Source organism: Neolamprologus brichardi, chromosome 4 (genome assembly GCF_056152115.1).
Source record: "Neolamprologus brichardi isolate AB-2024 chromosome 4, ASM5615211v1, whole genome shotgun sequence".
Taxonomy (NCBI): Eukaryota; Metazoa; Chordata; class Actinopteri; order Cichliformes; family Cichlidae; genus Neolamprologus; species Neolamprologus brichardi.
The window spans coordinates 25800150-25826695 of record NC_142107.1 but is presented as its reverse complement, the minus strand read 5'-3'; the positions used below and the strand labels follow the sequence as shown (position 1 = coordinate 25826695).

The window sequence follows — 26546 nt, the reverse complement described above, 5'->3', positions numbered from 1 at the left end:
GTCTGTCTGTGCGTGTGTGTCTGTGTGTGTGTCTGTGTGTGTGTGTGTGTGTGTGTGTGTGGTCCAGGTGTGTGATCTTCCTGGTTCACCTCCCGACCGGAGGAAGGGGAGGAGCTCCTCGCATCACTGAAACAAACAAAAATGTTTGTTAAACTTCTGAGCTCCCTCTGTGTCTGCTCCGATTCTGTTTGTAATAATAATAATGATAATAATAATAATAATAATAATAATAATAATAATAATACGTGACGGATCCACTGAACCTCTTTCTGTTTCAGCAGAACGTCGTCCTAACGTCACTTCCTGTTCTGTGTTATTTTCGTGAAAAAACGGACGAATGAAAACAAAGACGTGCACGAGGTCGTACCTCTGTTGGCCTTGCTCGGGTAGATCTTGGTGAAGTGTCTGTACTCGTCCGGAGGAGGGAAGTCGTCCAGAGGATGGAACGAGTACTTGGACTCAAAATCATCTGCAGGAGGACGACACAGAGTCAGGACACGGAAACAGCTCAGAGTGATACAAACAGCTGAGTGTGCGTTTACACGGAAAGCTTTACAAACAAAAGGAGAAGAGGGGAGAGACAGGAGGAGGACACAGCAGCAGCTTCATCGACCGCCTGCTGGAGACCGACTCACCCGCAAACGAGCGAGGGACGGAGGAGGAGTGCCCGTTTCGGAGAGGAGGGGGAGGCGGGGGAGGAGCGGCTGGGGTGCGGGTGGGCGGGGGAGGAGGTTTTCCTCGGGTCGGGGGATCGGAAGAGAGGGAGGGGCTACCATGTGTCCTGTAAGGAGGGGGAGGCGGGGCTTCTCTGCCACCAGCCCTCAAGGACGTCTGGACCGGAACCGGAGGAGCTGAGGAGAGATCGACACAGGTGATCAATACAGGTGATCGACACAGGTGATCGACACAGGTGATCGACACAGGTGACTGTACTTCTGAAAACTGTCTAACAATCAAAAATAATTTGTTAAAATTTTTATGAAGTTAAAACAGAAACCTGGTTGCAGCAGGATGATTATGTTAGTTTAAATGAATCAACACCCCCGAGTCATTCTAACTACCAGAAATCTCGAAGCACAGGTCGAGGGGGCGGTGTGGCAGCAATTTTTCACACCAGTCTATTAATTAATGAAAGACCAAGACAGACTTTTAATTCATTTGAAAGCCTGATGCTTAACATTGTCCACCCCAGCTGTGAAACTCAGAAACCAGTCTTACTTGTTATCATCTATCGTCCACCTGGGCCTTACACAGAGTTTCTGTCTGATTTCTCAGACTTTATATCTGATTTAATTCTGAGCTCAGATAAAATAATTATTGTGGGTGATTTTAACATCCATGTTGATGCTAAAAATGACAGCCTCAACATGGCATTTAATCTGTTGTTAGACTCAATTGGTTTCTCTCAAAATGTAAAAGAACCCACCCACCACTTTAATCACACTCTAGATCTTGTTTTAACATATGGCATAGAAACTGAACATTTAACAGTGTTTCCTGAAAACCCTCTCCTGTCTGATCATTTCTTGATAACATTTACATTTACAATAATTGATTACGCAGCAGTGGAGAGTGGACTTTATCAAAGTAGATGTCTTTCTGAAAGCGCTGTAACTAAGTTTAAGAATATAATCCAGCCACTGTTATCATCGTCAATGCCCTGTACCAACACAGAGCAGAGCAGCTATCTGAACGCTACCCCAACAGAGGTCGATTATCTTGTTAATAATTTCACCTCCTCACTACGTACGACTCTGGATACTGTAGGCCAGATAACACCAGTGAGTTAAACTGCAGGAATGTCTACAGAACGCAAAAAATTATTATTTTAAATAAAAAATTATATTAAAATGTGTTATATTTGTTAAAGCGTTCATGAAAATAAAATGAACATTTGCTCTTAAATTTCCCATAATGCACCCGGAGCACTGTGTCTTACTGCCTGTGTAACTTAAGGACATCACCGCTCACCTGCTCCTCTACCTGGCGGCTCTCTAACAGGGGGCGGTGGCCTGTTGGCACCCTGCTGGGAGGGTGTAGGTGACGCTGGAGGAGGTGGAGGGGCAGGGCCTCTGGAAGGGGTGTGGCCCCCTGGTGAGGGGGCGGGCCTCTTGTTGCTGAGTGAGTTGTGGCGCTGTGGCAGCTCGGGTGCTGCCTCTCCACCGCCACCAGCTGGGCCGTTAGTGATGCGGTATGGTGGAGGGGGCGGGGCCAGAGAGGAGGAGGACACGGGGTTTCCTCCCGAGGTAGGAGGGCGCCTGCTGTTGCTAGGAGATGGTGGGGGTTTGGAGGGCAGTGGAGGGGTGTTGTTGGGGGTGGGGGGAAGGGGCTTCTCTCTGTTGTAAGCGGAGGTGGGAGGGGAGGGGGCGTTACCTCTGCGACATAAGGGAGGGGGTGGAGGAGGGGCAGAGGAAGAGTGCTTCATGCCGGTGGAGGGGGATGAGGCTGTAGAGGAGGGGGAGGAGGGCGAAGGGGATGAAGACAGGTTGGGGAGGGAAGGACGCGGCGTGCGAGGTGTCTCCATGGGTGATGATGCCTGAGGGGAGGGGCTCTCTGCATCATCATGGCGATGGCTGGGAGGGCGGGGCGCAGCAGCCCGAGTGGAGGGAGAGCGACTGACGGCGCCATCTATGGAAAATATGGCAAGGTAAGTTTACAAACAACTAAAACTTCATTAACACCCGTTTATTTTTATTTGTAAATTAAATAAAAAGAAATAATAAAAATAAAAAATATCATTAAATTTTTAAAAATTTAACAGAAGATTTTTTATAAAAACAAACAAAAAAATATGAAAACAAAAACGATCTGAAATTGAAAAAATACAAAGTGACAAAGTAGCAAATGACCTCTCACCTCCGACTGGCCTCAGTTTGGGAACTCCGCCTGTGAACAGGCCTCCGATTGGTGCAGCAGAACCAGATGGACTGCCTGCTCCGCTCCCATTGGCTCCTGCAGCTGCTGCTCCTCCTCCTTTCGGCTCTGAGAACCACAACCATCGGACAGATGAGTGAGGGCTCCGCCTCCTGAGGGTGTGACATCACTGCTTTACACCGACACCACAGCTACGACACTACGATGACGTCACTGACGTGACGATGGGATGGATTAGTGCGCGAGGTAGGATGCAGGTGAGGTCAGGAGACTGCCACAGGTGAGATGAGGTGAGATGAAGTGAGACTTTAAGTTTAAGTGTTTACGCTCCCACGCAGCTCCGATGACATCATCGCCAGCACAACAAACAGTCGAAAACACATAGATTATAACCTATTACATCACAGTGACATCATCAGGGCTGCATCAGTCAGGAACAAACTGGAGACATTGTATCCGTCAGGTAGGGCGAAAGAGGAAGGAGTCACGCCACCACCATCAGACCAGACGTCATGACGACTGAAAACATGCCATAGTCAGTCTGGGATGTGCTACAGGAAGTAGATGTAAAGTTGGTCTGAAGTGTGGCCACGCCCACCCGTGAGATAAAATGTCTGTTTATTTCACCTTTACCTGAAGGCTCATTCTGCTTCTAAAGTTAGCACCGCCCCTTTTCCATGCTCATGAAGCCAGTGGGTTAACGAGGCGATGTTAGAACAAATAAATTCACCTCCAATCCTGCAGTTCCTCTACCGTCCAGTAGAGGCAGCAGTGAGTCAGAGTTTGCATTGTTAGGGGCGGGGCCTGAATGTTAACCTCTCAGACACTGAAAGGAAAGCCCACTGACTTCAAAGCGAGGAAACAGGAAGTGGAAATGCTAACTCGAGTGGTAGCTGGTCTGCGCACACGGGTACAGGAAGCAGAGCAACCCTTCAGCAGTGAAAGCAGCAGGATGACCGAGCTGTGCAGCCCTGCAGGCTTCATGCTGTAGAGGAAGGTCAGAGGTGTCTGCCGCCCACTTGTCCCGCTGCAGGTTAGCAAGGCGTGTCTGCGTACGAGCTAAAAGCTAACTGATCCCGCTGCACGCTCTCAGTTTCACTCCTGAAACATCTGTGGACACGTTCTGGGTTTTTACTTTACAGTCGAGACAAAATTTCTTTGCACACAGCTGTTGTTATAAAAATGTTCTGGAGCGGTTTCAGTCTGGTTTTAAAGCTCTGTCCAAGGGTTTTCCCTCGTAGTGGTTCAGGACTTTCTCTGCGAGTTTTGGCTATTTCACGTCTTCTTCAGTTCCCCTTACTTGTGGTGTTCCTCAGGGTTCCATATTGGGCCCAATTTACTCTCCATTTATATGCTGCCTCTAGCTAACTTTCATATAACGAATATAACACTTGAGTGATACGCCGATGACAGACTGATGAGAAGCTGCTCTGCTCCAGTAAAAGCCTTCATCAGGGTCTCGGTGAGGCCTGGATGGCGTCTAACTTCCTAAACGTTTCGTAGCAATCGCAGCACTTTAACCTTCACCTGCAGTCTTGAGCCTTTTATTAAGTCGCACGTTAAACATTTGGCGGATATATTTGACAATAACTTCACCTTTAAAATACAGATTAGCTCAGTTGTACAAACTGAGGCTTTTATTCATGGTGGGATCATTTTTCTCTTTTGGACAGTCGTAACTCCTCATATGTTGCAGTTAGTCGGACCTGCAGTCGGTCCAGAACGCTGCAGCTCGTCTTCTGACACAAACTAAAAGACGTGAACATATTTCCCCGACGCTCGCCGTCTTCACCCCGTTCACATCAGAACTGATTTTAAAATTGTACTGTAGACTAAAAGCCCTGAACGGCTCCTGGGTGTTTAATCGGACCTCTTGCAGCCTGATGCAGCCTCTGGATCTCTTAGATCAAAGCATCTTTTGCTCAGCCGTGTCGCGTACGTGCGGTCGCGAGTGCGTCGGTGGTTCGGGATGAAACTGTGGGCGGCGTGGACGGCAGACATTTACAGAGCAGGAACACACACAGCAAAGCAGAAAGCATCATCAGGTCATCGGCAGCTGTGCAGGAAGCTGCAGCATCTGTTTCAACAGCCGCTCCGTCACCTGCCCACCGAGCCCGCACGCCACCGCCATGGTGCAACTTTAACCTGAAGTCTGAACTCGGCGGAGAAAGGAAGAGAAGTTAGAGCAGAGACATGACGGAGGTTCAGGGTGAAGCCGACACAGACAGAACGGATCGGATGAGGAGAAACAGGAAAAGGTGGAACAGAAACAAACAGGAAGTCAGAGCCGGAGGGGACACGGCGTGTGTGTGTGGAGGTCGACTGTGAGCCTGATGACGGGCAGAGGAGTCACGCCCACTTTCAGAGCCGCCCGTCAAACAGACGACGAGCCGTCAGACGGAGGAGCAGCAGCAGAGCGATGGCTCCTCCGTCTGTTTCAGCTGCTTCTACGAGCTGACCGAGCGTGCGTCAGAGGCTGACCGTCTCTGCCTGGTCACACCTCGCCGCCACCGAGGGTTCGCAGAAGAGTCGAAGCTCTGACGCAATCCCAACACTGATACCAGATTAACCACCTGCGTCCTCGCTGTGACGTCACACTGACGACGAGCGTGTTTGTGGACCAGTGTGTGACAGCTCCAGGAGGAGCGGGGTTTCCTGCACGGGCTGGATCTTCAGGGGTGACCGCATATAAGCCCGAAGGACCCGGGTCAAACGCCGTCTGTGCGGCCGAGCGCGGCTGCTCCCGCTGACCAGCAGCAGAAACAAGCAGGTTCGATGAATCACCTGCGTGTTACCTGCCTGCGATCACTTCCTGTTTCAACTCTGCTGAGCGTTTGTCCTGAAACTTAAACTTTATTTTGGTAACTTTGGGAAACAGATCCCAGAACAGTCTGAGCTAACGTGCTAGCACTAACACGTCACACACGCGTGGCCCACGCCATGTTTACATACATCACAGGCTGAAGCGTGAGCTCGGGGCCGTATCAGGACCCCGCCCCCCCACAGGTTTAGTCATTCATCAGGATGAGTGTGAGGCGTGCGCCGCTGTGCAGGCAAGTTTAGGTCAGCTCTGACTGCGTCTGCTGGTCACATGGTTATGAGCGATCAGCTGATTTCAGACGCAGGAATCTAAAGGAAGCGCTCCGTAGCTGAGCTCAGCACCCCCAGGACCCCGTCGGGGGGTAAACCTGCAGCTGATCTGCTGACCATCAGGTCAGCTGACCTCAGCGGGTCTGGCCCCGTCTGCCCCTCCCTCGGTGGACAGGAAACACGGCGGCTGTTTCAGGCTGCGCTCGGCCTCCTGCACGCTGACTCCAGTACCAGAGAAGATGGCGTTCTTACTCTCCAGCGACAGCGTGGGGCTCTTATCTCCGACCGTCTTCTTCTGCTCCTCAGACGGCGCCCCCTGCTGTTTGGGCAGGCTCTGCTGCTGGTGTAGGTACTGGTATAAGCGAATGTATGGGTGCTCTGTGGGGGTTGTTTGGCTCTTTGGTGTCTGAGTCTTACTGTCGAGCAGCGGGGCGCTGCGGTCGTTTACCACCGCCACCTTCTTCAGCTTGGCGCCTTTGCAGATGTCCGACAGCAGAGCGCCACGACCTTTGGCCTCCTCCTTGCTCAGCTTCGGGGGGCTGGTATTGGCCTTTTGAGAGATGGAGTTAAATAACCAGACTGTGACATGCTGCAAGTCTTCTCAGGCTCACAGGTTATGAATGAGAGAAAGCTCACCTGGCTGAAGGTGGGGGGAGGCGGGGGTCCCCCAGGTGGAGGAGGAGGTGGAGGAGGGATGGGCATCCTGCAGCTGATACAACACACACCTGATCACCTGAAACACAGACACACAATCCGATCATCACCTTCCTGACGATGCTTCTTTGGCTACGTTCACTCTGCAGGTCTCGATGCTCAGATCTGATTTTTTTGTCTGCTCGTTCAAACTGCAAACGCGCTCTAGTGTGAACGCTCAAAGCGGCGCATGCGCAAAAGACGTCACACACAACGCGCTCTGTTTAGACCCAGAGCAACAGTATGTTTGACTGATTCTGACTTTACGTTTCCCAATTTTGCTTTACGTTATAAAGTTATTTTATCTACATTTGTCCTAATAATGATCCTTATTGCTGTTTTAGAGGAGCGCTGCTTCAAAGGATAGTTGCAGATTTCTGTCAGAATCTGCAGATTATACAGAACAAATAAAATGTTCACGTTTCTCCAACGTTGTCTCCCAACAGTTTCACTGGACGGAAGCGTTCATGACGTCTTCTCCGGCGCTGATAATCGGCGTCTGTCTTGTGTCAGTGACGTAAAAGACGGATTTAATGCGACATGACCATCAAACAGTCGCTTTCTGAAACATCGGATATGTATCGGATTCAGCACCACATACGAAAGTGACCCAGATCGGATTTGTGCCGTTCACACTGTCACACCATGATCGGATATGAGCCGCAGAGGGTCAGAAAAGTCGGATTTGATGCGCTTTCGCCTGCAGTGTGAACGCAGCCTGTGTCAGAGGTGATGCTCCTGTGATGGAGGCCTGAGCCCTGACGGTGCAGTCTGGATTCACCTGGTGGCTTAAACCAGTTTTCTGTTGGTCAAACCTGAACTATTGAACATCTCTGCCTCCACTGGACCCCACCAGCCCGGGTCCGGGGGGGTTGGCTCCGGACTAACCGGCCCGGTCTCTCTAGGATGCTGGGCTAACAATTCATCCTCCTCACCGCGCTCCCCTCCAGCTGTGTGCACAGTGACCAGCATCTATCCGTGCAATCCCCCCCCCCCCCCCGCGGAGGCTGATCAGTATGCGGAGTTAGCTCCATCGCGAGCCCAATCTGCTAGCTCAGCGTTAGCATGCGCGTTAGCTTTGCGCACATTCGGACAGGTGAGGTGAATAAACGGTACCTGTGAGCGTCACCGCGTCTCTGTGGCCTAGCTCATGCTTCTCTCGGTTCGCTGGCTGCTTTCTCACTCCCGGAGTCTCCGCCGTGAGGACCGTAACTCCGCCGTTAGCCTCAGCTCTGCAGAGATTTCTTTATTTTTCTCTACAAGAACACGTGACCTGCTGCTGCACCTGCGCATGCTCACTGCGCAAAATAACGGAATTCTGGCATTCTTATTACACAATTACACGTTTAAACCCATTTCCCTTTAATAAAATGAGCGCATTTATAAGATTATTGTTATTTTATTTCCGTATATTTCCCCCTTTTTTTTAAATCTGATGTTCAGATGTTCACTGGGAGTGAGCAGGATGGAAATGAGTCCATGGGGGGTTCAGACCATCTCAGAGGGGCTGAGATGGTCTGAGCATGTGCAGAGGAGGGAGGGTGAAGGATGAAGCTGGAGCTGCCAGGCAGGAGAAGAAGAGGACCCCAGAGGACATGCTGAGGGTTAGAGGAGAAGGAGAAGGCAGAGATTCGTTTTGATCTCTTTTAACATGAAGTTCTCGAAATCAAATGTTGTCTTGATCACGAGCGATCAATCAGAATATTCTGAGTTTATAATATCAAATAAAATGTATATCAAGTAAATTTTTAAAGAATCTCAAAAGCAGCACTCATTTTCTCTGTTCATAAAACACATTTAAACGTCTTTTTAAATTCTTTCGGGTAAAGACTCTTGACCCTTTGTAAAAAAGTTTAAATGTAATACACCAGTTTGTGTCCTCACTCGACTCCATGTTTTACCTGAATGACCTGACGTGGCTCCTCCCCCTCTGCATCAGGATTAGTTAAACCTGAAAAAATACGTTTTTAATGTTTAGTATTTTGTTTCTTTCGAAGGAAAAAAAAGAAGATGTTTACTTTATAATAAACTTGTTAGTTATCTTAGCTAAATTTTATTTTCACAAATGCAAATACAGTAACAAAAAGCCTAATTTTAAACATTACTATAATGGTGTTTTATGTTACATAAAATTGATTAGTGGATCACTTAACAAAAAGGCTGTGAAAACTATTACTATTTGTAGTAATTACAAATTATTTGAATGTATGTAATTCTCTGTATTACAGCCGCTGGCATATGTTAATTTTGTTCTGGTTGTGAACATGTTCTGTATACTGTTTCTTAATAAACGTTTTTAATGTTTAAACCTTTTTATTTCATGGGTGCTTTTCAGCGTTCACCGCTGAGTGTCGCTGTGTTCAACACGATGATTGGCTTAACTGCCTGCAGCGTCACTGTCAGAGAGCCAATCAGCTCCCGGGTGGGAGCGCGGATATTTGAAAACAGAGATGGCGGCGGTGCGAGCGTAAGTCTGAAAATATTTAATATGTTCTGATCAATCTCATCAATAAATGTTTGTTTCCACTCCAGAAACCTTTTCACACGTGAACTGTGGGTCACGCGACGGGTTTCTGCCTCGCGTGATGAAATAAAACTTTGAAAATCTGAAGTTTATTAGCCGTTAGCAGCTGAAGCTAACGGTCTGCGTCACCGAGGGTTCAGTGTTGACGTTTGTTCGTTTGTTTGCTGTCAGCGTGCTTCGGCGTTGTGATCCGGTCCTGCTGGAGCCCCGCGGAGAACCGGAGCCGGACTGCGACCAGGCGGCGCGGATGGTGCTCTTCCTTACGGTCTGTGGCAGAAAATAGTCCGCCTACACCTCACAACACATCAGAGTCCTCGCAAAGCGCACAAAACCCTGACCTCTGACCCCCACTGAGGGAATAGTTCAACCGTAAACAACGGAGAGCAGGCCCTGAGGTGGCTCAGTCACACGTTTTAAAGTTTCTCACCTGAGTGAGGCCAGCCTGTCAGAGCGGACTTCATACCAGAGACACGAGCAGCTGATACTCACACAGTTACTGAGAAGTTTCCTCTGTGTGTGTGTGACACGTCACCGTGCTACAGCCATCCCTGCAACGTTAGAATAAAGTAGAGGAGGTGTTTACTGTCATTGTTCAGAAACAGTGAAGTTCAGCAGCTCCAGGCTGACAGCAGAAACAGACTCACGTCTGATGAAAGTCACCACAAATACATGAAGTCCAGCTACGAGGCTGAGAAACGTCAATAACTGAGTTCTCATTAAAAATGGCTGCCGTGTTACATGACTCACAGGCAGCAGTCTGGAGCGTGCCAGTGGTTCAGTGAGCTGAGCTTCTTCCTCGTGCTCAGGATCCAGATGTTTCGGTGTGTTTGATAAAGTCCACAGTGCTAACAGAACACACACACTGTGAGTGCTCCTGTGAGTGGGTGTGAACACTGAGCCCCGTCAGTGTGTCACCCTCATGTTTCTATGATGTTGTTTTATTTTAAGTTGGATCTAATTTCTGTGTGACATCATCTCGTTTATGTTGTATTTACTACGATCAGCTGACAGATCAAAACAGTTCCCTGACATCGTCCTGTCACGTGTGTTCAGGACCGCCGTCGCATGCAGAAGGTTCTGTGGCGTCAGCTGTTTGTCCTCGACTCCATGATGTCACTGCTGGAAGGACTGGAGTCTGCCCAGCAACTGATGACACAGTCCTGCCCCCCCCAACCAGGTACACACACACACACACACACACACACACACACTGTGGTGCTGTCTCACCTGGAAAGAACACAAAGAAAGTGACTTACTGTGTGTGTGTGTGTGTGTGTGTGTGTGTGTCAGAGGGTGGGGCTCGGGGCAGGTGGAAGGCCCTGAAGGTGGAGAGCAGGTCAGGGGTGGAGGAGACCGAGGCGCTGCTCAGATCTCTGCAGGACAGAATCCAACAGATCCACGACAGACGACACACACTCACACAGCTGGCTCAGCATCTGCACAGCAAGGTCACGCTCACACACACACACACACTTGATTTCATATCTTATTTGGGGGCATCTAATTAACACGATGCTTTTCCTTTTTACCATCACCTCACTGTAACTCTGACACTAAAAACATATTTTGAGCCTCAAATGTCTTCAGTCTGGTGGGGACGGACATCTGGTCCCCACAAGTACAGTCACATTCCAATTTTGGTCCTCAGAAAGACGAACATGGTATCCCCACACACACAGACACACACACAGACACACACAGACACACAGACACACACACACACAGACACACAGACACACACACACACAGACACACACACACAGACACACACACACACAGACACACACACACACACACACACACACACACACACACACACTGTCAGTCACTAAGAGTCGAGGAGCTGAAACATCAGGTAATCTTGCTTTTCTTTGTCGCCTCATCCTCTCCTCTCCTCGTCTCCTCCTCTCCTCGTCTCCTTGCTCCCTGCAGAGGCAGCAGAGTGAGCAGCTGGAGTCGTCTCTGCTGAACGCCCAGAATGCTTTGCAGTCATGTGACCTTCAGCTGGCCCAGTTGAGGGCGGAGTCAGAGGTGACGCTCGGTCACCTGATCGAGTGGCAGCGACTTAGAGACGAGTGAGTGCCACAAAGTCACGTGACTCTATTGAAGCCCTTGTGATTGGTCGTTAACCTGACTTCCTGTCACCTGGCAGGCTGCAGGTGCACGTCAGCGCCACGCAGGACGTCATGCAGATCAACCTGCTCGCCTTCAACCAATCAGAGCTGTGTGTGGAGCTCAGGCCACACACCTCTTCTGGCTTGTCCAATGAACTGGAGCCGCTGAGGCTGTCAGTGACCTGGAGCCATGACGACCGCTTCAGACTGCAGGTGAGGACACAGGTAATGTCAGGTTTCCTCCGACACTAAGAACTGTTAGTGAATCAATAATCAATACTCAATAATCGATCAGTGAGTGTAGCCGAACGTCAAATGGAGCGTGATGAAGGTGTGTGATCCTCAGGTGAGCGAGGGGACGGCGGGCCTCGCGGAGGACAGCCTGACGGGCCGACGGGTGGAGCTGAGCGCCGCCCTGCTGGAGGTGATGCGGTGTTATGTTGGGCAGGCCGAGCTGTTGTCTGAGATCCAGAGCCTGCGGTCCAGGTGAAGCGCTGACTAATTATTGAAGTGACATGGGCGGGGCCTCTTTCCCACGCCGGCGTTTAATCACCATCTGTCTTTCAGCTTCGCCATTGACTGGCACCCCGCCCAGCGCCTCCTCGTCTACCTGAAGACGGCGTCGCTGGTGTGTCACCTGGAGGTGGAGGAGGGATACCCGCGCGTGGGGCGGGCGCGCCTGCTGTCCGTTCGGCGCGACGGGCAACATGTGGACACATCTGGGCTGAAGGTAACAGGAAGCTGCTGCACAGTCTGCTTTTAGGTGAAATGATCGAGTTTCAGGTGTGTTAGTACGCGAGGCGTCAGGGGACGTAAAGGATGCTTGAGTCGCCGTGGTTACCCTGCACAGGTGGGGCGTGACTCCACCTCCCAAAGACCGCCTCAACCATTCATCTCAGTGGTTCTGATTTCACCTCGTGTGTTCTTGCTCCAGCTGCAGCGTCTCACAGGTGTGTGTGTGTGTGTGTGTGTGTGTGTGTGTGTGTGTGTGTGTGTGTGTGTGTGTCTGTGTGTGTCTGTGTGTGTGTGTCTCTAAGCCTCCCAGCGGTGAGCTGCGTCTGACCGAGTGGTTGGTGTTTCTCTACAGCAGTCCTCTCCTCTGAACGACTTCCTCCTGCACCGTTTCCTGTCTTCTCTCACACGTCCACCAGGGGTCGCTCTCTCACCTGCACATGTGTTACCTGCACTGAAGTGTTTTTGTCTGTGATCACATGACATGAAAATAAACCTCTGCCTGCAGGACAAACTGGGTCTGTGAAACATGAAGTTTGTCTCTGATAAATAAAGAAGTTTATAGAATTTACAGAAGCTTCAGTTTCTCACAGAGGAAGCAGAAACTTCATCTTTAAACTAAAAGCTTCCATCAGTCACAGCTGAGCCAAGTGTTCAGGTAACAAAGAGACTCGTTTATGGACTCTAACAAAGTTTTGTAATTTAATGCAGTCAGTTATAAAATAATAAGAAAACTGTACTGAAAATAAAAACGTATAAAAATATTTAGGGAATAATGAAACTGTCAGTAAATATGTCAAATTAAAGGAATATTTACGGGAAAAAATAAACTAATTATTGAAGGATTTTAATAAAAGCATGTTTGCAGAGTAAAACCATTTTCATTTTTAATAAAAAGGCTGTTTTTAAATGTAAACTTAAAAAAACGATGTTTGAAAACATTTCATTTATAATCCAGCAGAAAAAAATGTTCATTCAATTCTTTAGCTGAAGCTTTTATTTTGTAAAGCTGCCACCGGGAGTCGCTGTTTCCTTTCGTGTTGCTGTCTGCTGCTTCCCAGCATGCACTGCTGCACCGATACTGTACAACGTGACGTAAGACACACGCATGTCCGCGTGATTAGATAACATGTCAGGAACATGTCACGCCGTCAGACAGAGCGGCTCCTGAGGGAAAACCGAGCGCAGCCCGCGGGAAGACTTCCTGCTGCTGACACACCGGGTCACGTGTTCTCATAGAAACACGGAAACGGCCACGGAGCTCACGTGTGTCTGCAGAACATGCAGGTTTAACAGCACGTTTCTCACTGCGGCTTGGTTCAAATGCACGGAAGTGTAAAATCAGCCAAAAATTAAACGGAGTTTGGTGTAACAAATAATTCTAAATTACAGCCTGTAAAACTGAGGCTCTTGGGCACATAGTTAGATTTTCACTGATCTTTGGTCACAGCGAGGTGTGGAAAGGTCCAGCTGGAGTCTGGTGAGAGGACAGTGGAGTAAAAGCAGCTGCTGGTTAGTGTGTGTGCGGCTGAAGAATGAGATTACTGCAGATCACTGTGGAGTTTCCCCTCCACGCACATCTCACCCACTCTTAATACAGCGTAACATGGACGTGTGTGACTGCTGCTGAGTCACCGGTAAGAAACTGACATCAGGAAAATATCTGAGTGGACTAAGTGAAGGATTCTGTTCGTGTTTAAAATGAGCACAAATGTGAATGGAGTTTGGTTTGAGGAACGTACGAAAGCCAGGCTGCTTCGTGTTTTTGCTCCAAGCATTTACTGATTGTCAGCATCTCCTCAGATGAGCCGACGGTTTGAGACGCTGCCAGGTGTAACAAAAGCAGCTGTTATTAGCTGTAAATACACACGTATATGAGTGGAGTCTGTGAAGGAGCTTTAACCCTGATAAACATCTGACTGAAGTTTGAAAAACACGCAACTGTAAAAGTGAACGTGTGAAAAACGGAACATTTTTGACTGGAGTCTGGTGGAGACTGCTTCCACACGAAAACATCATCACCATGCAGGTGTGGATATGAAGCATGTGCCTGCAGCTCAGTGTCACACATACAAACAAGTGTGCACCATCTCCGTTTGTGTTATTGTTTATTGCCTGACAACCTCTTCCTCCTGCCGTGGACCTCCTCCTCTTCCTCCTCCTGCTGTAAATCAGTGATCAGAGTGACCCGTTGTCACGGTGACGCACCACACAGCTGTAAACGTCTTATATAAGTACGCAGAGCACTTAAAGGAAGTGATGTGCGAGTCCATCTGAAACTGGGACACAGTGCTCGTCTTCGCCCGCTGGCTGCTCATTGGGCAGTGGGGATGCTGAGATCGAGATGCAGCTGGCCAATCAGAATCCAGAAAGTGGAACTTTGATTATGAGGCTGCAGTTCGACCTACTTTCTCCTCAGAGTGACTCACTTTCTCCTTCTTCTCCTGCTGGCCCACTGACTGCTGAAAGCTCAGAGCCAACAGGACACGAACCTCCAAAAACCCACCAATCACGATCAGCTTCACCTCACGCTGCTCAGACACGTGGGTGTCTGTTTGTCACAGTCTGCGGTCTAAAATCAGTGAAAAAGTCAAAGGAGTCTGGTGAAGGAGAAAGCTGGCGCTGCTGTATTTACAGCCTATAGTTCATATGAAATATGATGTTTTCATTGGTTTTAGTCATCAACGTGTCTCGTTTTTATATGAAACATTAAACATTTAACCTGAAATTACACATGAAATATTTTTTTCTTCTCATACTTTACTGCTCACAGAGAGATAAATACGTGTGATGGTGAAGAGACGATGTTAGATGTTGTATGTCAGTGGCGGTAGTGCAAGGCACAAAAACGCCACCAGAGGGCAGACTGGAATATAACCCTAAACACCTTTATATTCCACTAATAAAGGTGAGCTGGGTGACGTAGACGAAGCTTCGTGTCTAAATAAACTAGAATAAACCCAACATGGAGGCACTGAGAGCTGCAGTTCCTGTGGTGCCCAGCAGAGGCAGCAGTGAGTCAGTCCCATAGACTTCCGTGTTAAAATAAACACGTTTGCAGCCTGACACACAAACCGCAACAACCGTACAGGGGAGGATGTGGTCATAACTGTTTAAAGTTTTCATTATTAGGGGCGTGGTCTCTTTGACTGACGGCCGGATGGGGATTTGGCGCTACTTAAATAAAACTGATTGTTCAGTTTTCAGATTTTTCCTGTAGTAAAATGAGTTTTTGTGACTGTTGGTCCCAACATCAGGAGCTGCTTTACAGACTCCTCCATTTTTATTTGGGGCGTGAAGAGAGCATCTGCTAATTGATGGCATCACCTTCAGCACATACAGCTGCTGCGGTACAATAACAGAGAGCTCGAATCAGGCTGCAGCTACACCACCCGCTCTACAGCTACACCACCCACTCTGCAGCTACACCACCCGCTCTACAGCTACATCACCCACTCTGCAGCTGCTGCAACTACAACCAGCAGCAGCTTGAGTCTGTGACATCAAACCCTGCATCTCCACCAGCCGCTGTAACTAACTGACTCCAGCTTCTCCTCTAATGTTGCTGCATCTGCACGGTTGGAAATATCGACGCGGGGCTTCCTGTCCTGAACCGACCAATCAGTGTCAGCAGCTGCTGGTGGGTAAAACGAGCTTCGCTGAGAGAAAACTGGAGGTCGTTTTACTTCAGCTCTGACTCGTCCAATCACAGTAACATCTTTATGATCAGTGCGAATATTATAAATTCAGGACGACTCATGTGTGCATATATTTATATATAATTTTTATATAACGTCTTTACAACATAAACCACAGATTAAAACAGAGATCTTCTTTCATCAGGCGCACTTCCTCGCTCGTACATACTTTAATAGTCACGATATCTGCACAGGCATATTCATATTAACCAAAAATAGTCGTGTACAACAGATCTCAGGGCAAACAGTTCAAGTATATCTGGATCTTTGTGTTCATGGCTATGTACAGTTTCTTTACATCAGCTGCACAAGGTTTGTCTGAGGCAGGTCACGCCCCGCCTCCTCCACCTCTGTAGTGGGTGGAGTCATAAGGGCGTTCCACAGTTTGGAAGTTCAGGATGAATCAGTTCGTACTGAAAGAGTTTGTTTCCTGCAGAGTGGAAGCGGACGCCGCCGCAGTCAGAGATCGCCGACCGCTGAAAATCGAAGCAGCTGATCCCAAAGTCCTTAAAATCATTAAAAGCTGCTGGATGCGTCCAGACGTTTGAAAGAGCTACTTTTAGTGTGCATCTGTTTTCAGCTGGGAAAACTTTCAAATTAAAAGCGTCTGAACGCATCATGAACGTTAACAAAGCTAAAATCAGACAGAATGATGACATCAACAGGAAGTGGAAGTGAAGCTGGACCAACAGGTTTCTTCTGTGTGAGCTCGTCAGTTAGCGTACTCGGCTGAAATGTGTCTGACCGTCCACGTCCTTCACGCTCCACAGACTTCCTGCTGGCGACGCTCCAGTGAAGTCAAAGAACTGGGCTGGCGAGGCTAAGCTAACGCTTCGGGCTTACACAGGTTAAAATAGCGTGGTTTAAAAATGGCAGCCTGCTCCTTTAAAACATCAACCAGCTGTTTTAAAGCAGACTTTTATTTTGGCGGGGAGACGCATGTTTTGAAAAGTTCTGCTGATGACATCATCATCCCGCCGGTCCGATGCGGTCTGGATGACGCTGCGATGTTAAGGGCTGGAGAGCGTGGCGATGCGGTGACATCGCGGTGATGTCATCAAACGTCGATGCGGAAGGACAGCAGCTTCTCAGAGTGCATGTTGTTGAGCGTCCGCAGATCTGGCAACTTCAGCAGCAGTTTGGTGAAGCGTGGCGAGTCCACGTCGAGGTGCTCGCTCTCCGGGGCGACGGGCGACTTGTTGACCAACGAGCGAAGAGCGCGGATCAGGTTCTCCTGCAGCTGCTCCACCGACGCCACGTCTTCGATGCCGGAGCGGTCTGAAAGCACACGGAGAGGGCAGGTCAGCGAGCAACGGGCAACCACTACATCTGCAGCAACAGCTGCAACTAAACAGTTTAAAACTCTACATGTGCAACTTCGACACACAACAACAACCAAAAATGATTAAATAAGCAACTAAATACAAAACATCAACTACGGCAACAACATCTTCATACGCCGCTGCTACCGAAATCCCTGCAACCACGACGCTTCGCTAACAGCAACAGCTTGAACAAACGGTACCTTTTGCAACTACACCAAACATGGCACAACCTGCAACTCAACAAGTTGGTGCAACTACAGCAGCAACATCCCCAAAGTTGATTCTGTTCATCTGGAAGTTTTCAAACGTTACCTGATGAAAGAATCAACTTTAGCGACTTCCTTACCTGGATGATTGAACGTGCATCGAAAACAACAACAGCAGCTAAACCACACAAACTCGGGCGACACCTGAACTCGCCGTAGTTATGTGCTACAAACAGGAAGTAGATTTTCTATACTTCCTTCTTAAACTGTCAACACGTTGCTTAAATAACTGCGATACGTTTCAGCTAATCTACGGCGGCGGCGATCTTTGCTCACCTGCTGACACGAGCACCACGGCGGTGAAGAGTCCGAGCTCCTCGCTGTCCAGCTCCAGCGCCGCCAGCTTGTGGCTGAAGTCAAACATGGCTCCCAGCAGGTCCCTCATGCCCATCGCCCGCAGCTCCTGCAGGTTGTAGGTGGCGCCGGAGACGAACGTCACCGTCTGCTCCTTCATGTTAAACAGCGACGCAAAACGCACCATCAGCACCTGAGACAGGAAACAAGGACGGGCAATCAGTGAAAGCGCGACGATGTCACCGACACATTTAGGTTTCATCCAATCTCAGCCTGACACGAGTTTGATCAACCAACGAGGAGGCGTGTAACTACAGCAACATTACACCTGCAACTCCTGCTAACAGATCAACATCCTCTGCCTAGAACACTCGCCACATCCAAACTCCTGCAACTAAACACAGCAACTTCAGCCAATGCACCGCCTATTACAACTGCAGCAACACGTTGACTCCTGCAGCTAAGCCAAATCCTGCAACAACAGCAACTATAGCAACCACTACGTTTACAGCAACACTTGCAACTAAACAACAAGCAACTAGCCCAAGGAGCTGGGAAAGAAAGCGTTCATGACGTGGATGACTGCAAATCTACACAGGAAACAAGCAACTGCAACACAAACTGCATCTGCAGCAACAAGTAAACATCACGCTGTAGCTCCAGAGACATCTGCAACATGTTCTGTACCTACAGACAATGCAGCATGCTCTGGCTCCTTAAGAGTCGCCCCTCATGTGTTATATAAGTTTGTGCAATCTTTATTTGTTTCTGGCTCACTGTTCATTTTATTTTGACATCCTACCAGAAGTGCTATTTCTCATTACTTCCTGTCTAACGGGAGAAGGACCGTTTGCTTCAACAAAGCCCTGCGATGCATCCAGTCAAATAAATCTGCCAGAAAGGAACAGCGGTGTGGTTTTCCTACATGGGAAGATGGTTATCCGTCTGTGTAGTTAAGTGCGAGGGCAGCATACAGCAGAGACTGCGTCTCACAATGAAACATGATGCTGCAACTAAACATGGCAACTCACCAACTTAACAAGCAACTACTGCGACCGCTACGTCTCTATGAACAAATGCACCTCGGGAACGCTAGTGGGAGTTTTTAAACTCGCACTCTCGTGGACTCGAGAGTGAACTCAATGGTTTTTTCAAAGGTCAGAGGTCATTCCCCTAAAATGTGCTCTGATTGGATGACAATGCTGTAACTGGCTGAGTGAGAAGACATGGTAAATATCTAGAGGGTGGGTGCAGCGCCCCCAGTTTGCCTAGTGGTCAGGTCGGGTACAGCATCTAAGGAATCTCAATCAACCAATCAGCACAAACCGAGTGACATCACAGGCTCACCTCAAAGGTGCCGGCCTTCAGCAGGGTCACCTGGTCGTTCTGGGACAGACCGCTGAATCCTGGGATATGTTTGGCGAACTCTACCACCTCCCTGACGGCGGGCGTGAAGGACAGCGAGAAGTCCTCCCATATCTGCTGCGGGGTCTTCGAGGGGTCGGCGTGAGGCTGCATGTTCATTGGACAAGCCTGCGGAGACAGGACAGCACCGTCAGCCAATCAGGTGACAGCTTGTAAACCCTCCCCCAGTGGAGGAGCTCTTACCAGCACGATCCCCGTCTGCTTCTTCACTGGACAGCGCTGCTCCTGGGTCACATGACCAGCGGGGCCGCTCTGCTGGCTCTGCCTCCCGTTGCTACGGTGAAGATGCGTGCGGCTGTTTTCCGGTAGGTAGCGCTCTGTGGCCAGGTTGTTATTGTGGTGGTAGATGGTGTTGAGGCCGTTGGCATGGTAACCGTTTGGGCAGCGGTTGGGCTGCCAGAGCTCCGCCTCCCTATTGTGGTGGACGTGGTTATTGGCCAGCTTGTCGTGAGCATATAGGAACGTCTCGCGGTGAGCGCGAGCAATGGCGCTGATGGTGGAGTCCATCCCGGGGCTGGGGGGCGGGGAGCAGGAGGGGGAGGAGCTCTGATGGGCGGGAAGAGGCGGTGGGGAGGAGGAGGAAGCCGAAGCAGGAGGGGAGGGTGAGGAGGGGGCTGGAGGCAGGGCTGAGGGCTGAGGCCGGGGGGCGATGGTCACCCCCGGGCACGGCGAGGAGGAAGAGGATGAGGAAGAGGAGGACGACGACAGGCTGGCGAGCTGGAAGTCGCTCTGCAGCTGGTCGTTCACCATGTTGTTCATGGCGCTCTGCATCTCGGCCAACATCCTCTGCTTCTCGCGCTTCGGGATCCGCCCGAAACGCACCGCTGTGGACAGAAGAGGAAGAGGAGGAGTTAGGCGGGATTCAGCGTGTGCGGGCGTGCAGGTGGGCGTGCGGGTGAGGCGGGCGCTCACCATCGCGGCTCATGCCCACAGACAGACACTTCTTGAAGCGGCACTGCTGGCAGCGGTTCCTGTTGATCCTCACGATGGTGCAGCTCTCGTTCTTCACACACTTCTTGTACTGGATGTTCTGCTGGATGCTGCGGCGGAAGAAGCCCTGCAAGACCAGACACGCCCACACGTCACCTTCATCATCATCATCGTCATCACCACCAAGCCCCAAAACCGCCAAAATCCGCAGACTGTATATCCGGTCTTTAAGTCTGACGCCATTAGCCGCTTCAGGTCCCAAAGTCAAACGATCACTGCAGCATCACTGAGAGTTAAAAACTGTCTAAATTCTTTCATCTGTAATAAAACGATCAGCGTTGCTGCTTTACCAGGTGTAACCATGAAGTTTAACATCCATGAAAACAGAATTTATTACATTTAACGGAGTTAGAAGTTAGCATGAAGTTAGCGGAAGTTAGCTCGCTAGTTTCGCTAGTTAGCTAAACATGATATAGCATGTTCTGACTGAGAGATTTATGAAAAAATTCAAACGTACAGCTCTGCTATCACTTCCAACATAAATGAAGACAGAAAACTAAACAGCAGTGACGTTTGTAGGGTTACTGAAGTTGGGCTAGCTGCTATATAATGATGTGCTACGTGATCGCTAGCAACACAGCTATGTTAGCATAACATTAGCACAGTGAAGCTGCAGGATGAAGCTAACTTTCTTCCACTGGATAAAAGTTAACGTGAAGGTTCCTGATGGTTAGAGACAAATACAGGCCGACAGTGATCACTGACTGTTTTTAGGGGCTTGTTCAGATTAAACAGAACAACTTACAAAAGATTAAAACATGTTAAAAACACAACAGCCTTAATAAATGCAGAGTAGTTTGGACTGAAGCATCACATCATCACTTAAAGACTATGTGTGAATAAATAACGCATTTGAAAATAAACAGGAAGTAAATAACTCTGAAATATTAATAACAGTTTTAGATTTTAATTAATTAACACAAATACTATCATTGAGTCAGTGGTTCCATCGTGTGTGTGAGGTCTCACCTTGCAGCCTTCGCAGGCGTGCACGCCGTAATGGAAACCCGAGGCGACATCGCCGCAGACCTTACAGAGCAGCACCATGCCGTTCAGCTCTGAAACACAGTCACACGCAGGAAGTGACATCAGAGGTTCCGTTCAGCTCAACACACAAACATGCAAAAACGAACTGCGTGCTTACTGGTCAGACTGGCCACAGACTTGCTGGGCGACGTCCTCAGAGAGCTGCCGTCGTCGCGGCCTCGAGGCGAGCCTCCCCCCGAGGAGGAGGCCGAGGAGGACCCGTCGTCTCCGGCCGACCCTGAGCTGGAGCCGGAGCTGAGGAAGGGCAGGGTGAGGGAGGAGGAGGAGGTGAAGAAGGACTGGGAGTTGGAGTTTTCACTGTACATGGAGACCGGACTGGTCCGAGTGGGAGAGCCTGCGGAGGAGCCCACGTAGGAGATCACGCCTCCTGCAGGAGAGCAAGGGGAGGTCAGAGGTTACTGACAGCGGTGAGGGGGAAGCGTTCCACCTCTACTCCTCGAACGCTCTGAGCAACTCGGCTTTACTGCTTGTACGCATCACAGCCTCCTCCTACAAAATAAAAGCCTGTAAGTGCTTATTTCTGCTCTTTGTTCTTTCACCTCGTGACACGCAGCGACCTTCACAGAGCATCAGTGTTGACTAACGATGTGTTCATGGACACGGCGAGGAGTCAGAAACACTAACAGGAGGAAACCCTGATTCTTTGTTATGAGAGGAGGATGTTTGTCTGCACATGTCAGAGCTGCACGTGACGCACGCACGACCAGTGCGAGCTGTGATCACCTTCATGTTCAGCTGCTCAGTGGTTTCTGAGTCTCACACACTCACACAGCAAGGCCCGCTGCCAGCTCACAAACTGGGTCACCAAGACAGGAACAAGGAGAGCAGCCGCCATCACCTTCACGCTACACGAGGAAGCACAGCGAGCTCACAGACACACAGAGGAGTCAGCGTGGAAATGCAGACACAAACGAGCTGATGAAGGTCACGTGACGTGTTTGTAAAGCTGCACATGGACTCTGAGCGTCTGACCACAGAAATATCTGAGCTGTGCTCATGTCTGTGCTGAACCTGCTGCCTCCCCCCTCCTCCCCCTCATGCAGCCTCGGCGGGAGGCTCGTGTGTACTCCGTGGTCACGCCCCTGAGACACGTGCCTGCTCCACTCAGACGGCTCTGCAACGGGACTGGAGCGCCAGAGGCCCGCCCACACCCACGCCTACCCTCCCTCTGCACACACTCTCACGTTCCCGCCATTCATCTCTCTCTCTCTCACACACACACACAGACAGACACACACACACACACAGACAGACACACACACACACACACAGACACACACACACACAGACACACACACACACACACACACAGACACACACACACACACACACACAGACACACACACACACACACACACACACACACAGACACACACAGACACACACACACACACACACACACACACACACACACACACACACACACAGATCTGCAGCGTTTTCTGCTGCAGTAAAATAAGATTCTTCAGCTTAAACGTGACCTCCTCCTCACTTCCTGTCATATATCTGCTGTTGCTATGGCGATGTTCATATTCAACAATCTAGAGTGTGAGCCAAGACTGCAGACCTCTATGACATCACAGAGAGTAAACTTGCTGATCCCAGAGGATGAATGAGAGCCTGTGGAGTCAGCTCAGAGTCAGATACAGAAGGATTATTATGAACTGTCAGTCATGCAAAGCTGCTCACAGTCCAAGAATAAGAAGAGAACGTGAAGAGGAGGAGCTTGTTTTTGGACCGATTCTTCTACTCCCAGAGCACGCACACACACACACACACACACACACACACACACACACACACACACACACACACTCCTCGTGCCTATGGTACGACAACTTTTCTCCGTGCCCCTGGTACACTGTGCAGGAACACTTTGCCACACACACTGACACACACACACACACTGACACACACTGACACACACACACTGACACACACACGCCGTTGGATGTGTCAGAGAGCATTTGGCGTCTTGCCCCAGCCTGGAGGAGCCGGGGATTGAACCACCAACCTTCTAATTGGCAGATGAGTTGCTTCGTCTCGTGAGCGACAGCCACTCAGAAATAATTAAAGCTGAAACCGCAGAAGAAGAATAACCTTCATGTGACTTCATCAGTCACATCCTTCCCTGCAGGAAGCTCCACAAAGTGCATTCTGGGTAATCTGCGAAGGCTCCTATCAGACTGTGGGAAAAGAAAGCTTTATTTCACCTCCACCTGACAACAGCATCATTCTCCAGCTGGGAATCGTTTTAATAAAGTTTCCCGTTAGCGCTGGCGCTCGCGGTGGTGACGCGGCGCATCTCTGCTGCTCACGAGGTCTCAGGACCGATCACATGATCTTCAGGTCCTCAAAAAAGGTTTTAAATGTGCTCAGAATAAGACGCCGTGCTTCCTTCAGTCACTGTGCTGACCTCCAGAGGAGAGGATCCAGCTGCTGACACATGTTCGCGTAAACGTGTTTAGGGTCTCTGCTCACCGCGGGAATTTCAAAGCATAAAAGTTGGATGTCACCGGCTAACGACTCGAGGTCGAACGCTGACGTGTCCTCAGAGTCTCTCTGACAGCGCTGCAGTGATGTCTTACTAAACGTTCTCTAAGAACCCTCTTTATCACCTTTTAAGTACGTGTTTAAGCGTCACGCCGCCGTGTTTTTTAAAGTTGGTCTGAGGTTTGTGGGCGTGCAGCAGGGAAACGTGTTAGCTGACCTCTGAGCTGACAGGAAGTTCACACGAGCCAAACGCTCTTTGAACGTCAGTGCGGCGAATGTCTGTTATCATTGAGCTCAGCACCAGCAGCTGAGGCTCATGGGTAGTGTAGTCAGTAAGTGTCCGCTGTGATGAGCTTTAAACCACAAACACGGTGAGAGCGAGCGGAGCGGCGCTCTATCCTGGGGATACAGCAGGAATCCTGGATCAGGAATATCGGACTTCGAGCAGACATGGAGACGCTTCCATAAATCACATACATCATTCATCTGTTTTATTCCCTCACTCATTCACACCTCCCCTCCTTGACCTCACTCCCCTCTGATTGGCTCCTTTTGTCCCAGACATGTAAATAAATCACCTGCACAGGTACATCGTCTCACCTGTCGTGTTATTTACATCAGTAAGCCTGCAGTCCGAAAAAACTCCTGAGTGATTATTTTAACACAGATTCATGTCTCTGTGTTCTTACGTCTCCCAGCAGCTCCACGTCACCGCGGTCAGCTGCAGCTGTCTGTGGCGAGGTGTGTGACGTGTCTCTGTGTACGGCTCAAACATCCTTAGTGGCATTTGAATAAAACTCTGACTCCTGCCTGAAACAAGCTGAGTGCAGTCTGTGCTGCTGCAGATAAAAGCCACACACAGAAACCAGCGCTCAGCTGTGTTTGTGTTGTTCTTGTCTGCGCCAGCAGGGGGAGACAAAAGCACCCAAACTGCAGCTTTAACAGGTGAGGACAGGTGAGAGCCGGACTGTAACTACTATCATCGACGAACCATCAGGTCATCGATCAGAATCAGCCATGATCAATAATCTGATCACATACAAATACAAACTATAAAAGTGCAGACAAGAGAACAAAGGCTCCTGACGTCAGTGAAAACGAGCAAACGTCAAACCACGTGACTGTGCGCAAATCTTTAAATGTGATCGTGTTTGGAGTACACAGGGGGAGGAGCCGGGGGAGGAGCAGCGGAATTATACAATGACCTCAGGCTCAGTGGAAGCCAATCAGAGCCCGCGGAGCTCCGTGAAAACAGAGCGCACATGGCTCGGTTTGCCGGTCCATGTGAACCGGCAACGGGCGCTCTGCTGGCGGGCGCGAGCGAGCGAGCACGTACACACACATCACTGCGGGTCCACCTGACACCTGTCCACCCTCCGACATGACCGCTGTCACCCTGACCCACTTACCCGAACACACGGGCGCAGTCACGTACACGGTCCCCGTGACCACCGCCGGACATGTGCCAAGCGGGACCCGCTGTTCCCGAAACCCGGCCACGGACACCTGCTCACGGGGACTGCAGTGAGGGCAATGCGGGGTCCAGAACCTGGTCTGGACCTGAACCCGGTGCTCCCGCCCCCCTCACTGAGAGAACCTGTACCGCGGACACAAACACCGGAACACAGCCGCAGGTGCTCAAAGCTTCGACCTGTGGTCCGACACTAACGATACCAACAGTTTACTCATCGACCGGTAACCTGTTTGTCTCAGCCTTCACCCCGCGCTGCTGCCAAACTCCATGTAAAATTTGACAACTTTTAAAACTCGACCCCTGAAGCAGCCGCAGAGACCCTCACACGCACGCGGCGCTGTTAAAAGTCAAAATAAATGCGCCGCACGCGCACAGCGTCGCTCTTATCAGCTCTAATGTAAGCGCGAGGTGCAGAGTAGGGGACGTATTTACCTGGGTTGTTGTTGTTGTTGTTGTTGTTGTTGTTGTTCGTGTCCATGGCAGCGGTGGTCACTGTGACATCCGAGAAAAAGTCACGCACGCGACCCTCGTTTAAAAGTCCCAGAAAGCTACCGCTGCGCACGCATCCCAGGCTCGGAGACGTTGGAGAAGAAACCACCACAGAAGAAGAAGCGGGGTCTTATTCTGTGAATTCAAACTACTGCTCCTGCTGCACGCGGAACCAAGCGATCCGTCCTGCTGCACGCGCGCCTCTGTCTGCCTGCCTGAGTGTTTTGAAGCAAGGCGCGCGCGCAGCAGGGCGCTGACGACGATGATGATGAATGTGCGGGGGCCGCCGTGCCCGCACGCGGCAGAAAACGGGACCATGTGACCGCGGGGAGAGCCTCGTGCCCCAGTGACACACTTTCCCGCCCCTTCTCTGCGCTGCAGCCGCTCGTTTAAACCTCCGAGCACGTGGAGCCGGCTGCTCCTCGCACAGGGGCATTCTGGGATTCGTAGTTTTTAAAACATAATTTTATTGCTTTGACCAATCATTTAACGTTATTTATTACTACTTATATTTATGATTACTTATTCTACTGAGCCAAAAATGGACTCCACATCCTCCGGACTAATGATATCAGAGCTCAGGTCAAGCCTGCAGCTCTCATGGGGGGCATCGGAGCTGACAGCTGGCACATCTGGAAAGGCTCCATCACTGCTCAAAGGTATAAACAGGTGTTAGAGGAACATCTGCTCTGACACCTGCTCCGTGCTGACGTGTGTCTCTGGGACGCCTTCGTGTTTGAGCAGGACAAAATCGCAGACTGCATCTGTCCCAGCCGCACGGCCGCTGAACCGGCCCGCCTGCAGTCCAGACCTCTGACCAGCTGACAACATCTGGAGCATCATGTAAGCAACAACAGGACGAAGCAGAGCCAGAACAGCTGGAATCCTTCATCAGACCATCGCAGACCGATGTTAGAGAGCAAACATGGAGCTGTGCAGGAGGTTTTGTGAGCTGCAGCCTGGCGTTTCTTCTACAGATGTTTACTCAGCAATAAGAAAATAGCGACACTCCACTCAC

The 26546-nt window shown here is 50.0% G+C and overlaps 3 protein-coding genes across 7 annotated transcripts; 1 reads left to right on the top strand and 2 right to left on the bottom strand.

The window, feature by feature from the left end:
* On the bottom strand, positions 1-8155 carry wipf2b (WAS/WASL interacting protein family, member 2b). 3 transcript variants are annotated; one of them, XM_087840202.1, is made up of 8 exons: positions 7774-8155; positions 6601-6697; positions 6217-6514; positions 2857-2982; positions 1972-2628; positions 636-851; positions 368-469; positions 1-126 (listed from the first exon to the last, which is right to left on the bottom strand). In XM_087840202.1, the coding sequence occupies exons 2-8, from the start codon at positions 6664-6666 to the stop codon at positions 86-88; spliced, it is 1506 nt and encodes a 501-aa protein (XP_087696328.1). In that variant the 5' UTR covers positions 6667-6697; positions 7774-8155; the 3' UTR covers positions 1-85. The 3 variants fall into 3 exon arrangements, with proteins under 3 accessions (XP_087696328.1, XP_087696329.1, XP_087696330.1); XM_087840203.1 differs by having other exon boundaries at positions 774-851; XM_087840204.1 differs by having other exon boundaries at positions 6382-6514.
* A 909-nt stretch (positions 8156-9064) lies between these two features.
* Positions 9065-12550, top strand: si:dkey-225f5.4 (uncharacterized). 3 transcript variants are annotated; one of them, XM_087840209.1, is made up of 9 exons: positions 9065-9124; positions 9353-9446; positions 10235-10358; positions 10472-10629; positions 11114-11256; positions 11334-11508; positions 11642-11781; positions 11863-12025; positions 12383-12550. In XM_087840209.1, exons 1-9 carry the CDS (start codon positions 9108-9110, stop codon positions 12500-12502), a joined length of 1134 nt encoding a protein of 377 aa, XP_087696335.1. In that variant the 5' UTR covers positions 9065-9107; the 3' UTR covers positions 12503-12550. The 3 variants fall into 3 exon arrangements, with proteins under 3 accessions (XP_087696335.1, XP_006805322.2, XP_006805321.2); XM_006805259.2 differs by having other exon boundaries at positions 12333-12541; XM_006805258.2 differs by having other exon boundaries at positions 11334-11520; positions 12333-12541.
* A 3246-nt stretch (positions 12551-15796) lies between these two features.
* nr1d1 (nuclear receptor subfamily 1, group d, member 1) lies at positions 15797-25822 on the bottom strand. The gene is made up of 8 exons (XM_087840198.1): positions 25472-25822; positions 21170-21439; positions 20995-21083; positions 19948-20092; positions 19219-19859; positions 18958-19143; positions 17593-17803; positions 15797-17003 (listed from the first exon to the last, which is right to left on the bottom strand). Exons 1-8 carry the CDS (start codon positions 25515-25517, stop codon positions 16783-16785), a joined length of 1809 nt encoding a protein of 602 aa, XP_087696324.1. The 5' UTR covers positions 25518-25822; the 3' UTR covers positions 15797-16782.
* Between the last annotated feature and the right edge of the window lie 724 nt (positions 25823-26546).

What these genes read in the sequence shown, in the direction of transcription:
- nr1d1 (XM_087840198.1), bottom strand. Translation starts at nt 25,517, where the DNA reads ATGGACACGAACAACAACAACAACAACAACAACAACAACAACCCAG. An exon ending in TGTGGGCATGAGCCGCGATG is followed by an intron (nt 19,860 to 19,947) that starts GTGAGCGCCCGC and finishes TTCTGTCCACAG; the next exon opens with CGGTGCGTTTCGGGCGGATC. An exon ending in TGAAGGCCGGCACCTTTGAG is followed by an intron (nt 17,804 to 18,957) that starts GTGAGCCTGTGA and finishes TTCCTGTCTCAG; the next exon opens with GTGCTGATGGTGCGTTTTGC.
- si:dkey-225f5.4 (XM_087840209.1), top strand. An exon ending in ACGACCGCTTCAGACTGCAG is followed by an intron (nt 11,509 to 11,641) that starts GTGAGGACACAG and finishes TGTGATCCTCAG; the next exon opens with GTGAGCGAGGGGACGGCGGG. An exon ending in TGGACACATCTGGGCTGAAG is followed by an intron (nt 12,026 to 12,382) that starts GTAACAGGAAGC and finishes GTTTCTCTACAG; the next exon opens with CAGTCCTCTCCTCTGAACGA.
- wipf2b (XM_087840202.1), bottom strand. Translation starts at nt 6,666, where the DNA reads ATGCCCATCCCTCCTCCACCTCCTCCTCCACCTGGGGGACCCCCGCCT. An exon ending in CTCCCCCCACCTTCAGCCAG is followed by an intron (nt 6,515 to 6,600) that starts GTGAGCTTTCTC and finishes ATCTCTCAAAAG; the next exon opens with GCCAATACCAGCCCCCCGAA. An exon ending in GCCGCCAGGTAGAGGAGCAG is followed by an intron (nt 852 to 1,971) that starts GTGAGCGGTGAT and finishes ATCTCTCCTCAG; the next exon opens with CTCCTCCGGTTCCGGTCCAG.